The 16,905-nt window shown below is 45.1% G+C and overlaps 1 protein-coding gene across 1 annotated transcript; it reads right to left on the reverse strand.

The window, feature by feature from the left end:
- Positions 1 to 1,007: 1,007 nt before the first annotated feature.
- LOC115663427 (adenylate isopentenyltransferase 5, chloroplastic-like) lies at positions 1,008 to 15,438 on the reverse strand. The gene is made up of 2 exons (XM_056305018.1): positions 14,530 to 15,438; positions 1,008 to 1,241 (listed from the first exon to the last, which is right to left on the reverse strand). Exons 1-2 carry the CDS (start codon positions 15,436 to 15,438, stop codon positions 1,008 to 1,010), a joined length of 1,143 nt encoding a protein of 380 aa, XP_056160993.1.
- Between the last annotated feature and the right edge of the window lie 1,467 nt (positions 15,439 to 16,905).

Genomic DNA, 16,905 nt, shown 5'->3' on the forward strand with positions numbered 1-16,905 from the left:
CGACCGCGACCATGAGAGTGTGAGGGTCAAATCGAGCAGAGCGTCACATCTTGGCTCGCTCGTGCTCGATCTGGGGCTCGAATCTACCTCCGTCTTTCGACGAAGGAAACTGAAATTGCTATTGAGGACGGTGGCGGACGAGAATGGAAAGGTCGGCGGGGATATAGAGATGGACTCTAGAGAAGGCAATCTGCAGAGGGAAGAAGACGGAGGCATGAGGATGATGAAGACAAGAGAAGAGAAGAGAAGAAAGAGAAAGGAAGAAAAAGAGAGAAAAGAAATAAAAGAAGAAAGAAAGAGTAAAAAAAGTTCCTAGACAAAAATACCCCTTGTCAAGCCCCGAACCCTATCCAGAGCACGACACCCTCTACTGGTCGATTTATGTGACATCCCAGGGTATCACTGACCTTGAATAATATCATCAGAGATTAAATTCCACAGCAGAAACCATAATCAACCCGGACAAAATGAAACTGGGAAAGTCAGGCAGAATATACACACTTTCATTTCTCATACTTATAAAACATTTACAGTTTACAACCACCAGGAACACTTGCACACCGTATCTAAAATCACCGATACACAAAAAGATCGATGACCTGGCATTTTGACCTCAAAAATGGTACTCTCCAAAAATCTATCATTCTGAACCCCTAATGCTAGCCCCTACGCCTCTTACTCGGCGTCCATTCTGAGTCTGACTCATCCTCCTCTAAATCTGAACTTCCCTGATCGGCTTGCTCCTCCGAAGACTCTGGCTCCGCCTCAATCTCAATCGGGTGATTGATGTCACCCGACTCAGCTGGAACTTCATTCTGATACTCCTCAGCTAGTACATCGAAGAAATTGTACTCAGGCACGAAATTGGGATCCATATATCGCTCATTTGGGAGTATATACTCCGGTTCGTCCTCAAGCTGCTCAGACACGCTAGGCTCGTTCTCAGATTCTATCTCGGGCTCCACTTCCTCTGGTTCCTCTTTCTCTGATTCCTCTTCGGGGATTGGTTATAAGTCTATGTCCATCGAGTCATCTTCCGCTTGCGATGCTTCGGGCTCGGGTTCATGCTCCGCCTTTGAAGATCCTTGTGCTGCGGATGCTGGGTGCAACCCAGACTGAGCTAAACTAGTCTCCACACTGGTCAACTCTCCATCTATAGGGGGTATGGCAGATGGGTCCCAATCTCCAACTAAGTCAAATGGAACATCAAAACCCCTGACAGGCCCGAACTCATCCCTTGCCTGATCCCGAAAGAACCAAGCAGTATAAACACGGGAATCCCAAAGAGGTAGTCCTACTTCTACGAAAACCATTGTGGTATGCTTAATCCAGGTCAATCCATCACCCATAGGAAATTCTGCAACCTCAAACACGGTGTGCACTGGTACCCCCAAAACGCTCTGGTGGCGGTGGCGGTAGATTCATGGCTCAGGTCGGGGTTCTGAAAATTATTGGTTAAAATAACCGTGAGACTACATCTCAGTAAGTACACCCCTAAACCCCACCTAGGCTACCACGTACCTCCAGATAATCACACAAAATACAATCACACACATACCATTATCACATAACAGGCACATCATTACAATCACAAGCATGCACAATTCTCATGTCATGCACTCATTCCGTTCTCATTATCTCTTTTCCCACATGCCTCGCCAGTGACCCGCGTTACCGTACACGCCTCAGGTACACTGCGACCTCTTTCCACAACACTTCCGGGCCCACGTAAACGTACACGCCTCAGGCCATGTTTCTTGCCCGCGTTGAAGTACACGCCTCAGGCTCAACATCTACCACCTACTGCGCAACCCGCGTTGAAGTACATGCCTCAGGCTGGCAGTCTTCCGGTAATATCGGGCATCGTCCCGCGTAAACGAACACACCTCAGGACGGCACAATTTCCACGAATACAGGTCATACCACATCCACTTTCTCACTCATACACATGTTCAACAAGCATTTACCACACTCAACTGGCCAATCACACGTGGCCCGTGCACGCATCAATTCACACACAATTCAAGCTCACTCAGCATTTTACACAGCCAATTTTAACAATTAAATTAATCTGACCCAAGCGTGCACCCGACAGGCATGTTCAATCATGTAATTACACAACCACGCACTCAATTTCATCCTCACAATTCAATCGCAGTTCAAACACACAATAAGCGTACAATCTGCCATTTTTCTCCACCCAAATGGCGTCAAGTCAATTCCGACCCTTCACGGCACTTTCTCACAATTAATTACCGGTTCTAAAAATCCAAGTTGCGTCCCGATCGGCCCATCACAGCACACTGAACAATCACTCACAGCCCACTGTTGTCCTTGAAATTTCCATTAAAAATTTTCCGAAATCAATCCTAGGCCCGCTAATTGGTTATACACCTAATCCGTGCAATTCCGTACCCAACTAAACCCGATTTCCACCACAATTACCCGTCGATACCCAATATCCTAAGTCGGGTTTAGGGCGCGACTTACCGAGTTCTAGGCTAAAGCGGCTAGAACGGAAAGCGGCGGCAAATCAATCGGGGAACGGCGGCGAACGGCTTAGCACGGTGGACGGCGAGCGGCGGCGGCCTTCCTTGGCCGACCAGCTCACGGCCAGAGAGAGAATCGGGAGGGAGATAGAACGGCATAAGGATCGGGGACGGCTCGGCGGCGTGGTACGGCGGAGGTGACCGGCGGGCGTACGGACGGTGGCGTGGCGCGGTGAACGGCGCGGCGGCGCGGCACGGCGGGAGGGAGAGAGAGATGGCCGGAGAGGGGGGATGCTCACGGTGGGGGGGGGGGGAAACCGAATGAGGGGAGAGAGGAGAGAGAGAGATAAGCTTGGACCTAAATAGTCCATTTTGACCAAAAGGGAGAAATGACGATCTTGCCCTTGTCTAATCTTTTTTATCAACGGCCCAAATTCGATCCTATCTAGAAACCGACGGCCGAGATCGAATCTTACCAAAAATATCCAAGGGTATTTTAGGAATTTCATAAAATTCCAAGGGCAAAATTGTCCAATCCAAAAAGTTAGGGCAAAATGACCAAAATGCCCTTGCCCAATATGACTAACCCTTTATAAGTCCTTAGGGGCAAAATGGTTACTTTCTTCATTTCTCATCGAAATTGAATTTTTCTGAAGGATTCGGGACATTCCAAAATTACACGTTCCATCCGCAACGTCGTCCTAACGCCCCGTTGTGACTTCCAAATTTTTCCGATGTCCAATTTGGGGTCAATTAAATAATCAAATTTTATTTAACGCAACTCAAGCATTTCTCAAACTAACGGGCGGCTTGTTGGGGAAATTCGCATATTCGACCCGTGACTGACAATTATTCAGGTCACGTACAAGTTCATTCGATTCGTGACGACCTCGATTATCATTAAAATCGCGATGATCAATTACTAGATCCGAGGGGCACGATCGTTTGGTATAGGTTCAGGATCATTCGTCAGGTCATTTCGCGGTCCGGCGGAATCACCCGCAATCCACTACTATGACAGTGGCGAACCGACCCCTGACTATCCTTGGATCGACCAACAGTGGCTCAAAATATCACCTCGACGATTTCATGGTCGAAAGTCAATCCAGGATCGAATTTTCTTTAGTCGCACGAATTTGCATCCCTAATTAGCCTTTCCCTAATGGTTAGTATCCCAGGAATAATCAGTTCCGGGTGATAACTAACTACAAGTACATTCATAAAACTCAGTATTTTATAAATCCCAAATGGACTAATTTTCAGGATGTCACAACTCTTCCCCCCTTACAAAAATTTCGTCCTCGAAATTTACAAATCTCACCACTACCTGAAATTTCAAATCCTGCTACTGCTCAAATAACTGGGGGTGCTGACGTTGCATCATCTCTTCACTTTCCCATGTCACGCCTTCTGTCCCGTGGTGTTCCCAAATAACCTTGACCATCGGGATTGTCTTGTTCCTGAGAACCCGCTCTTTCCGATCTTCAATCCTTACTGGTCTCTCTACATAAGACACCTTATCGTCAACTGCTATCTCCTCATAATTCAGCACATGAGTCGGGTCCGGTTCATATTTCCTCAACATTGATACGTTAAACACATTATGCACATGCGATAAATTCGGTGGAAGTGCAAGACGATATGCTAAATCTCCAATCCTTTCCAAAACCTCAAAAGGTCCCACGTACCTTGGACTCAACTTGCCCTTCTTACCGAACCTGGATAACCCTCTCATGGGCGATACCTTAAGAAACACGTGATCCCCTACTTGAAATTCCAAAGGTCTTAGCCTTCTGTCTGCATAACTCTTTTGATGGCTCTGTGCTGTCTTCAGCCTTTCGCGTATAATCTTAACCGCCTCAATCGACTGCTCCACTAACTCTGGCCCGATTATAGTCCTTTCTCCCACTTCGTCCCAACACATCGGCGTTCTACAAGCCCTGCCATATAGTGCTTCAAAAGGCGCCATACCAATACTCTGCTGGAAACTATTATTATAAGCAAACTCTACTAAGGGCAGTTGCTCTTTCCATTTACCCTGAAAATCCAGCACACATGCCCTGAGCATATCCTCTAGAGTCTGTATCGTCCTCTCAGACTGGCCATCTGTCTGAGGATGGTAAGCTGTACTGAATTGTAACTTGGATCCTAATGCCGTCTGCAGACTTTTCCAAAAACTGGCGGTAAACCTAGGATCACGATCTGAGGTTATCGACACTAGTACCCCATGTAGACGAACTATCTGTTGCACGTACAACTCAGCATACCGTTCTAATGCGAAATCCTTTCGCACAGCCAAAAAGTGTGCCGACTTGGTCAGTCTGTCGACAATCACCCAAATAGTGTCATGGCCTCTTTGGCTTCTTGGCAACCCCGTCACAAAATCCATAGTTACGTGCTCCCACTTCCATTCTGGAATTTCCAAGGGTCGCAACAATCCCCCGGGCTTACAATGTTGTGCCTTCACCTGTTGGCACGTCAGACATTTGGCTACATATCTGGCTATATCTCCCTTCATACCGTTCCACCAGTAATATTGTCTTAAATTTCGATACATCTTAGTACTACCTGGATGGATACTATAACTGCTACGATGCGCTTCTGATAAAATTTCTTCCTTAAGCTCCGCATCGTCAGGCACACATAAACGTCCACGAAACTTTAATACCCCATCTTCAGATACTTGAAAATCTGGCTTTCTCTTGGCCTCCTCCATCTCTAACATCTTTTGAATTTCCTGATCCGAAGATTGCAACATTTTAATTTTGGCCTGGATTTCTGGTTCAATCCTAAGCTTAGCCAACAAGCTCGAGAATTGACTTACTTCAAATCTGAACTCCGAGTCTCGCACTTTTTCCAACAGTGTCCACTCCTTAATCATCAAATGGGCTATGCTCGACTTCCGACTCAAAGCATCGGCTACCCGGTTAGCCTTCCCGGGATGATATAGAATTTCACAATCATAATCCTTCAACAACTCCATCCACCGACGCTGCCTCATGTTTAACTCCTTCTGAGAAAACAAATACTTGAGGCTCTGATGGTCTGTATAAATTTGAAATTTCTCTCCGCATAAATAATGTCGCCAAATCTTCAGAGCAAATACAATTGCGGCTAATTCTAAGTCATGCGTCGGATAATTCATTTCATGCGGTCTTAATTGCCTCGACGCATAGGCCACTACTTGCCCATGTTGCATGAGTACACATCCCAATCCTTTCAGCGATGCATCGCTATAAATTTCATATCCTCCGGGTCCTGATGGGATAGTCAACACCGGTGTCGTTGTCAATCGATACTTCAATTCCTGAAAACTCCTTTCACATTTATCTGTCCATTCAAATCTCGTTTCCTTTTTCAATAAATGGGTCAACGGCGTTGCTATTGCTGAAAATCCTTCTACGAAGCGACGGTAATATCCAGCCAAACCCAGGAAGCTCCGAACTTCTGTTACTGTCGTCGGTCTAGGCCATTTCATTACCGCTTCAATTTTCGATGGATCTACTGAAATTCCTTCTCCGGAGATCACATGACCGAGAAATGCTACTCGACTGAGCCAAAATTCGCACTTGCTAAACTTAGCATATAGCGAGTTCTCCCTTAAAGTCTGCAACACTCGTTTCAAATGAAATTCATGCTCCTCTATGCTCCTCGAGTATACCAATATATCATCTATAAAAACGATCACGAATTGATCTAAAAATTCCTTAAACACCCGATTCATCATATCCATAAAGGCAGCAGGGGTGTTCGTCAATCCGAACGGCATCACCGTAAATTCATAATGTTCGTATCTCGTCCTAAATGTCGTCTTCGGTATATCCTCCTTCCTAATTCTCAACTGATGATATCCCATTCTCAAGTCAATTTTAAAGAATACTGAAGCCCCTTGTAACTGATCAAATAAATCATCAATCCTCGGCAAGGGATACTTGTTTTTAATCATCCCCTGATTCAGCTGCCTGTAATCTATACATAACCTCAATGATCCATCTTTCTTCCTCACAAATAACACCGGCGCTCTCCACGAAGACGCACTCGGACGAATAAATCCCTTGTCTAACAACTCTTGCATCTGCACCTTTAATTCCTTTAACTCTGACAGCGACATTCTATAAGGTGCCTTCGAGATTGGCTCAGTTCAAGGTGCCAACGAGATTGGCTCAGTTCCAGGTGCCAACTCGATTACAAATTCCACCTCTCTTGCTGGTGGCAATCCCGGCAATTCCTGAGGGAACACATCGGGATACTCGCACACCACAGCTATATCCTCAAGCCTCGGCTCCTCAGCCGTTGAATCAACTACTGCAGCTAGGAATCCTTGGCATCCTTCACTCAACAACTTCGTCATTTCTATCGACGAAATCCATGGAATCGAGGGTCCTCCGCGACTTCCCACAAATTTAAATTCCAGGTGTCCTACGGGATTAAATTGGATCACCCTACTATTGCAATCCATTACAGCCCTCTGCTTACACAGCCAATCCATGCCACTATCACATCAAAATCGTACATGTCTAGAACCGCTAAATCAATCATTTCCTCCCTATCCCCAATCACAATCTTACAGTTTGGGCAACCCAACGAAACCAGCAGTTTATCATTCAAGGGAGTTGTCACACATAATACCACATCAAGCAATTGCAGTTCCAAACCAATTAAATTAACAAACTGTTTCGATACGAAAGAATGTGAAGCCTCAGGGTCAAATAAAGCATACGCAGCATGGTTGCACAGAGAAATCGTACCTGTGACAACCCCTGGTGCATTCTCAACCTCTCTTCTAGCCATAGCATACACTCGTCCTTGTGCTTGAGGCCTATTCTGGTTTGCTGTCTGCGCCACTCCAGTCTGATTTCCATTTCTAGGTGGCGGCAACGCAGACGGCCTGTTCTGTCTAGGATTAGAGCAATTCCTTATGTGGTGACCAAATCCCCCACATCCAAAACACGCTCCGCCCCGGGTTGGGCAAGGTCCACTTCCGTGTCTACCTCCACAAATTCTACACGGTCCATTGAAATTCCTGACTGGTTTCCTAATATTCCTTTTAACAGAAGGAGTAAAGCGCCTATTATCCATCACCGGCCTCTTTCCCAGATTACGATTGTCCCTTCCCTGGACGAATCTCGACCTAGAAGCGGCGGCCCTATCCACATGATCTCACTCTAAAATCTGGGCCCTATCATATATTTCCTCATACGTCCTCAAATTTACCAGTAACAACTGGCTACGAATATCGGCCTTCAATCCATCCCGAAATCTTCGCGCTTTATCGTCGGGATGTTCAACCATTCTTGGCGCAAACTTAGATAACCTCGCAAATTCCGCCTCATACTGATCTACTGTCATCTGGTCCTGGCGGAGTCTCATAAATTCAGCTAACTTCCTTTCCCTAGCACTGGCCGAAAAATACTTCTCATAAAAGCTCTCAGTAAAAGCAGCCCAAGTCCGAGCTGTACCTTCCGGAAAAACCCTATCCTTGGTGACTTTCCACCAATCGTTCGCATTATCCTGCAACTGGTCAACCGCCAGAGTTACTTTCTCATTATCAGTACACTCCAGCACCTCAAAGGCTTTCTCAAGTTCTTCTACCCATCGAGGTGCAGCTTCAGGATCACCTTTCCCAGAAAACTTAGGCGGTTTTAACTTCATAAACTGCTCTACCAGTTGGTGCATGGGCCTATTCACATTCAATTGCCCCTGCCCTTGGTTCTCATTATTATTGATAGCAGCAACGGCCACAGCGGCCTCGGCAGCTTGGGCAATCGTAGTAGCCCTTTCCTGAGTCTACTGTCCTAACAAATTTCCGATCTGCTCTAATGTCCTCATAACAGATTCCATCCTAGGATCCTCAACAGGTCTAACTTCCACTCTGGGGTCCACTGCAGCTCCAGCACCGACCCCAAGATTTTCTATCGCTCCTGCACCCATACCCAGGTCCTCTACGGCTCTAGCTCGAGCACGACCTCTACCCCTTATTCCTCTACCTGCGCCCCTTCTTGGGACTCTTCCTACACCTCTTCCTTCGCTGCTCATTGTCACAATTCTACCACTCTCCTACCTGCTATAATTCCATTCAGGAATTAGCAATCTAGACCAACTAGATTAATCTGATTCTAGGCAGTGAATTAAAACAAGAATTCACTCAGCAGGCAACCCCTCACTACCAATCACGAGATCACAATCACAAAGGTCTGAACACTTACCTCAGGTCCAGACGCACCTGCATTTCAATTTCCACACAACAATTAACTTACTCAAACAATCACAGCAAACAATCTGGAGGCACGTGTAGCTCATTCCGCCCTACAACTCACTAAAGTCTCCCTAAATACTACCCCAGAATCTCTGCTCCTTATCACTCCAAACTTTGACCAGTTTAGATCCAGCTGACCTTGCTCTGATACCAATTCAAACGGGGATGTCACGCCCTGAACCCTATCCAGAGCACGACACCCTCTACTGGTTGATTTATGCGACATCCCAGGGTATCGCCGACCTTGAATAATATCATCAGAGATTAAATTCCACAGCGGAAACCATAATCAACCCGGACAAAATGAAACTGGGAAAGTCAGGGAGAATATACACACTTTCATTTCTCATACTTATAAAACATTTACAGTTTACAACCACCAGGAACACTTGCACACCGTATCTAAAACCACCGATACACAAAAAGATCGATGACCTGGCATTCTGACCTCAAAAATGGTACTCTCCAAAAATCTATCATTCTGAACCCCTAATGCTAGCCCCTACGCCCCTTACTCGGCGTCCATTCTGAGTCTGACTCATCCCCCTCTGAATCTCAACTTCCCTGATCGGCTTGCTCCTCCGAAGACTCCGGCTCCGCCTCAATCTCAATCGGGTGATTGATGTCGCCCGACTCAGCTGGAACTTCATTCTGATACTCCTCAGCTAGTACATCGAAGAAATTGTACTCAGGCACGAAATTGGGATCCATATATCGCTCACATGGGAGTATATACTCCGGTTCCTCCTCAGGCTGCTCAGACTCGCCAGGCTCGTTCTCAGATTCTATCTCGGGCTCCACTTCCTTTGGTTCCTCTTCCTCTGATTCCTCTTCGGGGATTGGTTATAAGTCTATGTCCATCGGGTCATCTTCCGCTTGCGATGCTTCGGGCTCGGGTTCATGCTCCGCCTCTGAAGATCCTTATGCTGCGGATGCTGGGTGCAACCCAGACTGAGCTAAACTAGTCTCCATACTGGTCAACTCTCCATCTATAGGGGGTATGGCAGATGGGTCCCAATCCCCAACTAAGTCAAATGGAACATCAAAACCCCTGACAGGCCCGAACTCATCCCCTGCCTGATCCCGAAAGAACCAAGCAGTATAAACATGGGATTCCCAAAGAGGTAGTCCTACTTCTACGAAAACCGTTGTGGTATGCTTAATCCAGGTCAATCCATCACCCATAGGAAATTCTGCAACCTCAAATACGGTGTGCACTAGCACCCCAAAACGCTCTGGTGGCGGTGGCGGTGGATTTATGGCTCAGGTCGGGGTTCTGAAAATTGATGGTTAAAATAACCGTGAGACTACATCTCAGTAAGTACACCCATAAACCCCACCTAGGCTACTACGTACCTCCAGATAATCACACAAAACACAATCACACACATACCATTATCACATAGCAGGCACATCATTACAATCACAAGCATGCACAATTCTCATGTCATGCACTCATTCCGTTCTCATTATCTCTTTTCCCACATGCCTCGCCAGTGACCCGCGTTACCGTACACGCCTCAGGTACACTGCGACCTCTTTCCACAACACTTCCGAGCCCGCGTAAACGTATACGCCTCAGGCCATATTTCTTGCCTGCGTTGAAGTACACGCCTCAGGCTCAACATCTACCATCTACTGCGCAACCCACGTTGAAGTACACGCCTCAGGCTGGCAGTCTTCCGGTAATACCGGGCATCGTCCCGCGTAAACGAACATGCCTCAGGACGGCACAATTTCCACGAATACAGGTCATACCACATCCGCTTTCTCACTCATACACATGTTCAACAAGTATTTACCACACTCAACTGGCCAATCACACGTGGCCCGTGCACGCATCAATTCACACACAATTCATGCTCACTCAGCATTTGACACGGCCAATTTTAACAATTAAATCAATCTGGCCCAAGCGTGCACCCGACAGGCATGTTCAATCATGTAATTACACAACCACGCACTCAATTTCATCCTCACAATTCAATCGCAGTTCAAACACACAATAAGCGTACAATCTGCCATTTTTCTCCACCCAAATGGCGTCAAGTCAATTTCGGCCCTTCACGGCACTTTCTCACAATTAATTGCCGGTTCTAAAAATCCAAGTTGCGTCCCGATCGGTCCATCACAGCACACTGAACAATCACTCACAGCCCACTGTTGTCCTTGAAATTTCCATTAAAAATTTTCCGAAATCAATCCTAGGCCCGCTAATTGGTTCTACACCTAATCCGTGCAATTCCGTACCCAAGTAAACCCGATTTCCACCACAATTACCCGTCGATACCCAATATCCTAAGTCGGGTTTAGGGCGCGACTTACCGAGTTCTAGGCTAAAGCAGCTAGAATGGAAAGCGGCGGCAAATCAATCGGGGAACGGCGGCGAACGGCTTAGCACGGCGGACGGCGAGCGGCGGCGGTCTTCCTTGGCCGACCAGCTCACGGCCAGAGAGAGAATCGAGAGGGAGATAGAACGGCGTGAGGATCGGGGACGGTTCAGCGGCGTGGTACGGCGGCGGTGACCGGCAGACGTACGGACGGTGGCGTGGCGCGGTAAACGGCGCGGCGGCGCGGCACGGCGGGAGGGAGAGAGAGATGGTCGGAGAGGGGGGATATTCACGGTGGGGGGGAGGGGGAAACCGAATGAGGGGAGAGAGGAGAGAGAGAGACAAGCTTGGACCTAAATAGTCCATTTTGACCAAAAAGGAGAAATGACGATCTTGCCCTTGTCTAATCTTTTTGAGCAACGGCCCAGATTCAATCCTATCTAGAAACCGACGGCCGAGATCGAATCTTACCAAAAATATCCAAGGGTATTTTAGGAATTTCATAAAATTCCAAGGGCAAAATTGTCCAATCCAAAAAGTTAGGGCAAAATGACCAAAATGCCCTTGCCCAATATAACTAACCCTTTATAAGTCCTTAGGGGCAAAATGGTCACTTTCTTCATTTCTCATCGAAATCGAATTTTTCTGAAGGATTCAGGACATTCCAAAATTACACGTTCAATCCGCAACGTCGTCCTAACGCCCCGTTGTGACTTCCAAATTTTTCCGATGTCCAATTTGGGGTCAATTAAATAATCAAATTTTATTTAACGCAACTCGAGCATTTCTCAAACTAACGGGCGGTTTGTCGGGGAAATTCGCATATTCGACCCGTGACTGACAATTATTCAGGTCACGTACAAGTTCATTCGGTTCGTGACAACCTCGGTTATCATTAAAATCGCGATGATCAATTACTAGATCCGAGGGGCACGATCGGTTGGTATAGGTTCAGGATCATTCGTCAAGTCATTTCGCGGTCCGGCGGAACCACCTGCAATCCACTACTATGACAGTGGCGAACCGACCCCTGACTATCCTTGGATCGGCCAACAGTGGCTCAAAATATCACCTCAACGGTTTCATGGTCGAAAGTCAATCCACGATCGAATTTTCTTTAGTCGCACGAATTTGCATCCCTAATTAGCCTTTTCCTAATGGTTAGTATCCCAGGAATGATCAGTTCCGGGTGAGAACTAACTACGAGTACATTCATAAAACTCAGTATTTTATAAATCCCAAATGGACTAATTTTCAGGATGTCACACCCCTAGCTGAAAATAAGATTTGGCTGGTTTATAAGTTGAGGACCTTATTTGAGACTAAATTAATCACTTTAGACCCTTATTTAAGACTAAGTTGATCACTTTAGGTCCTTATTTGAGATAGAGTTCACTCCAGGCCTTCTTTTGGGAAAACGGTTTCACATCAAGTCCTTATTTGAAATTTTCCCAAAAATTAGTTCAGCATAAAATTGTCACAAGTGTACCAGTATGAGGTTTTTGGTGGTCAAAAAATTAGTTCGGGTAAATTTGTCACAAGTGTACCAGTTTGGGGTTTTTGGTAGTCAAAAAATTAGTTCGAAATAAAATTGTCACAAGTATACCAGTTTATGGTTTTTCGTGGTATTAGCCCTTTTTCTTTTGACAAATAGAAAATTCCGAATCCAATTCGGATATCAGAAAGATTACCATATATGACACAAAATTTCTCCGCCAGACAGGGAAAGCAGCTAAGTCGTCGTCGCCAAAGCACTGAGGCAACGGCTTCACAGAAGGAGGAGCTCGGCCACGTTGGATCGACATCAAACAGCTGAATTCCGCATTTTACTCCCTTCCAAATCTTACTCACTTTTTACTTATTCCCTCAAACAGCCGAATAGTAGTGCCCAAGGAATGCTGGATATCTTCAGCAAATCACCACAAATATTTTCGCTCACGTTCCCGACCGCCCATCTTGGTCAAGAATGTATCGTGAGTTCTCTCTTTCTTGTTTTATCCGAATTCCGGCTTTGTCCACTCTTTCACGTGTATATCTCTACGGAAGTTGGACTTCTAGGAAAATATTTCAATACATTATGCCTTTTTCCCACGTGAATATTGTCATCTTATGCCCTAATCTTTCTTTCTTTCCAAGAATGTAATTGAGCACCCCCGATGCAAATTTCGGCCAAGTAAGCATGTGACGGGCTTTGGCCAGACTTTCACTTTATGGGCTCAGTCCAACCAATTAAGTTCAGAACCATTCATTTTAACTCATCCTCCGCCGGTCCAATTAGAATGCCAACTAAATGCAAACTCTTATAATATCTACATGCAATTTAATTTTAATATCTTTGTTTATGTGTTAAATATTAATCTGTAATTTTCTATGCGATTATTCCTAAATGGGATGCCAAAATATAGGCGTCAACAAGCACAAAGTCATGCTTTGTAATTAATATCATCCTAGCAATCTTGGATCAAGTGAGTGATGAAAACTATATGAAAAAAAAAAAAGATATATGAAAAAAAAAAACTATATGAAATAGCTTGGATCATATGTATAAACAAACAAAGATGCATCGTTACAAAATTAGGTTTACGAAGGAACAATTAGAACACTACCTCCACCGTTTTCCATAAGCCAACTAACCTCAACAAGTATTACAAAAAACTGATGCACCAAAGAAATTGGCCCTTGATCATTCTCTCTCAATTTTCATTTCCGAGCAATCATCGTCCTAAAAGGGATAACCAGCGCAATTGTGTAAGTCCATATTTTCAAATTTTAGCATGTCAACCCTAGCGCTGGTACAATTTGGTTGAGGACCCGGAAATTTTCAACTCGAAGTCATCCGTTCAAACCCACTAATTGCGGGCAAATTATTTTAGGTCAAGACCACCTGCACTGATCAAAGGCCTTAGCCGGTTCATGGGACTTACAGGTTGTTTCATTGTCTCCTGGTAATGGAGTATTCATGTCTGTGTCCTTGGATTATCAAAAGTTATAGTGTGAAGATAAACATTCAATAATTTCAAATTATGCACTTCGATTTTTATTTTTATTTTTTGTGTTTGCGGTGGAAAACAAATTCATCCACTCCTGCACCGATATTCCATGTATACATCGTCTATATTATAATCATAATTGTGATAAAGTCGTGTATAACACCAGTTGCTTTGCCTTCAGAAACACCCGATTAAACCATTAACTGAAAATATACAATAAATCTTACTTCTAGGGAAAAATAAGTTGTTTTATTAAATAAAATTTCCGAAGATTGTGATCCATTCTGAGATACATAGGCTTTAAAGATGCTTAAAAGTTGGGAAATAGAGAGATAGAATCTCAAAACATTACCACAGATATATGATAGCCAATTGCAAATGAAATTAAAAACTCTGATACTCGCACTCGCAGGAAAATGATGCCGGTGATCACGAGAATGTTGTATTACTCTCTAGTTAGTCACCTGCATTTCCATGCGAACTTGAGGCAAGGTTGCGCGAAATTGATTTGGCATATTAAATGATTTCTCATGGCCCTTGAGGAAATCTCCAACTATTGCCAGGCTTGGCTCCAACACCAAACTCTCCCATGCCTTCTCAACATCTTTCCCTAAACTCTCGAAAACCCCAGTCGCGTCGATGCGGCGTATGTTCCACCTGCGCTCTTCAATAAGCCTCCGGATCTTCTCAACTTGGAGACAAGTTAACTTAAAAGTGTTGACCTTGATCTCGTTGATGGCATCGTCAAGCAAAACTTCCTTCGATTTCTCATCATCAATCATACGATTCTCGACTCTCAGGAAATGGTCCATCTCTGGGACTCCAATCGCACGGCGAATAACACGTGAGTAGTCGGCTTCAGGGACAAACATTCCTCGCACCTCATCTGTTAGGCCTGCGGCAACCATCTCATCCACCCGTTTCGACACATGCACACTCAAGACTGGCGGCGACACATCCAACCATATGAAACAACAATCATAAATCGACCTGAAATAAAATGTAGGGTCGTCCACGAGCACCTCGATAAAGGAGTTTGATCCCCCAGCAATGATTGCGGCACGCCCACGATCCGTTATCTCCTTGATGGCGATCAACGCATCGCGACAAAAATCATGTGCCGAGAAGTCGACATCCGGGTCGTCAACCACTCCTAAGAGGTGGTGTGGCACGCCTTGACGCTCGAGCTCAGTGACCTTGTTGGTGACAACATTGAGCCCTTTGTACACTTGGATTTTGTCGGAATTGATGACCTCAGTTTGAAAATGGACCGCAAGATCGATTGAGAGCTTGGATTTTCCGGTTCCTGTTGCTCCCATTATAAACACGACCTTGGGCTTGCTCAACTTTGGATATCCATGAATGGACTTCATGATTACTATGTAAGAAATCAAAATAAAAGAAAAAGTACTTAGACAGTCATAAATTGTTGATTGAACGAATCAAGCATACATAAAGACATAGTTCTATAGTGAAGATATGGGCATTGGAGAAAGGAAGATACTATTGGTTTACCATAGACACACAAGTGATCTCTAAGTTGAGTTCCCATACAAAGGTAAGGTTCCGTGAAAGGAAAAAGGAATCAAAGAAAGAAACGAAAGGACTGCAGAATTGACATTTCCAATTCTAATGTTCTTATCATTGATTATTGGCTAGAAACTTCATCCGCTTCTTTAATTCTCACACATAGAATTTTCCCTTCTTAATTTCGTAGTTGTTATCAGTAACAAAATTGGACTAGGAAAAAGGACACTAGAAGTGCCAAAAATTGTGTACGGCACTCATTTTAATGCCAAAAGTTTTCGCCGACTCACTTAAGTGTCAAATCATAGAAGAAACGATCACTTAAGTGCCAATGGCGAGAAATTCCGGCCAAAATAAATACATGGCATTTATAATTAAAATTTTAATATAAGCTGGCATTTTTTAAAATAAAACTAGTCCACTTGGCATTTCCATGTGTAAATTTCACTTCATCTCCCTCCACGTCATTTTTTTCCTTTTTCTTTTTTTTCTCCATAGTGAAAAGGGGCTGGGATCGGAGGGGCTCGTCACTGATGAAGTTGGATGTGGAAGAGGGGTCGGGATTGGAGAAGGAGGGGGCAGTGGAGGGCTTGGCGTAGTAGAAGCGGGTGTGGTGGGAGGCGGAGAGAGTGACGAGGGCATGGGCAGGTGGGAACCACTCACGAAAGACACCGGTGCAATATCAAATTAGATAGCCAAGAAACATGTCCAGCAATCAATGAATGCCCAGATTGGACAGAAAACCAAGAACAGGTGCCCCAACCTCACCTAAACATTTCATCAAACACCTAAGGTACAACAGGCAAGGCGAGAGCCAGAAAGCATTCGGCGCGCAAATTTATACCAGAACCAGCCATAACTAGAAAAAAAAACACTAGGATTACATAGAGAAAGGTATGAGCCGGCTCGAAACGCGTGTGAACCGGGGCCGGCAAGCCTCGATCTACCGATTCGACAAAACAGGGGAAAACATGCGCATACCCTGTGAAGGGAAAGTTGCCAGACACGATTTCTGGGTAGATCATAACAAAACGGCTCCAAAAACCTCCTCGAGGGACTTGGCCGGCAAAAGAGGCAATACCAACCGCGATTCGAACTCCTCACTGTGTGTGGTCGAGAATGGATATGACGAAGCCTCTGGTTTGCGGCCAGGTTTTTCAATGAATCGACTTCGTTGACGGTGGACATTAAGGCAGTTTTGATGAATTGCCTAGACAAGAAGCTAGGGAGAAATTCCCTTTCGCTCTCTCGCTATGCTCCCTTTTTCCCCCTGTGCGTCCCCAATCTGTTGGTCGTTCAGCAAGAAAAATCAA

The sequence above is a fragment of the Syzygium oleosum genome, unplaced genomic scaffold (assembly GCF_021117445.2).
Source record: "Syzygium oleosum isolate NSW1041296 unplaced genomic scaffold, Sole_v2.1 Sole_v2.34, whole genome shotgun sequence".
In the NCBI taxonomy this organism is placed as follows: domain Eukaryota; kingdom Viridiplantae; phylum Streptophyta; class Magnoliopsida; order Myrtales; family Myrtaceae; genus Syzygium; species Syzygium oleosum.

Excerpts from the sequence above, each read along its gene's own strand:
- LOC115663427 (XM_056305018.1), bottom strand. The coding sequence starts at position 15,438 with ATGAAGTCCATTCATGGATATCCAAAGTTGAGCAAGCCCAAGGTCGTG. Across the intron at positions 1,242-14,529 it reads AAGTTCGCATGGAAATGCAG|GCAAGGGATGAGTTCGGGCC; the intron begins GTGACTAACTAG and ends TTTCGGGATCAG.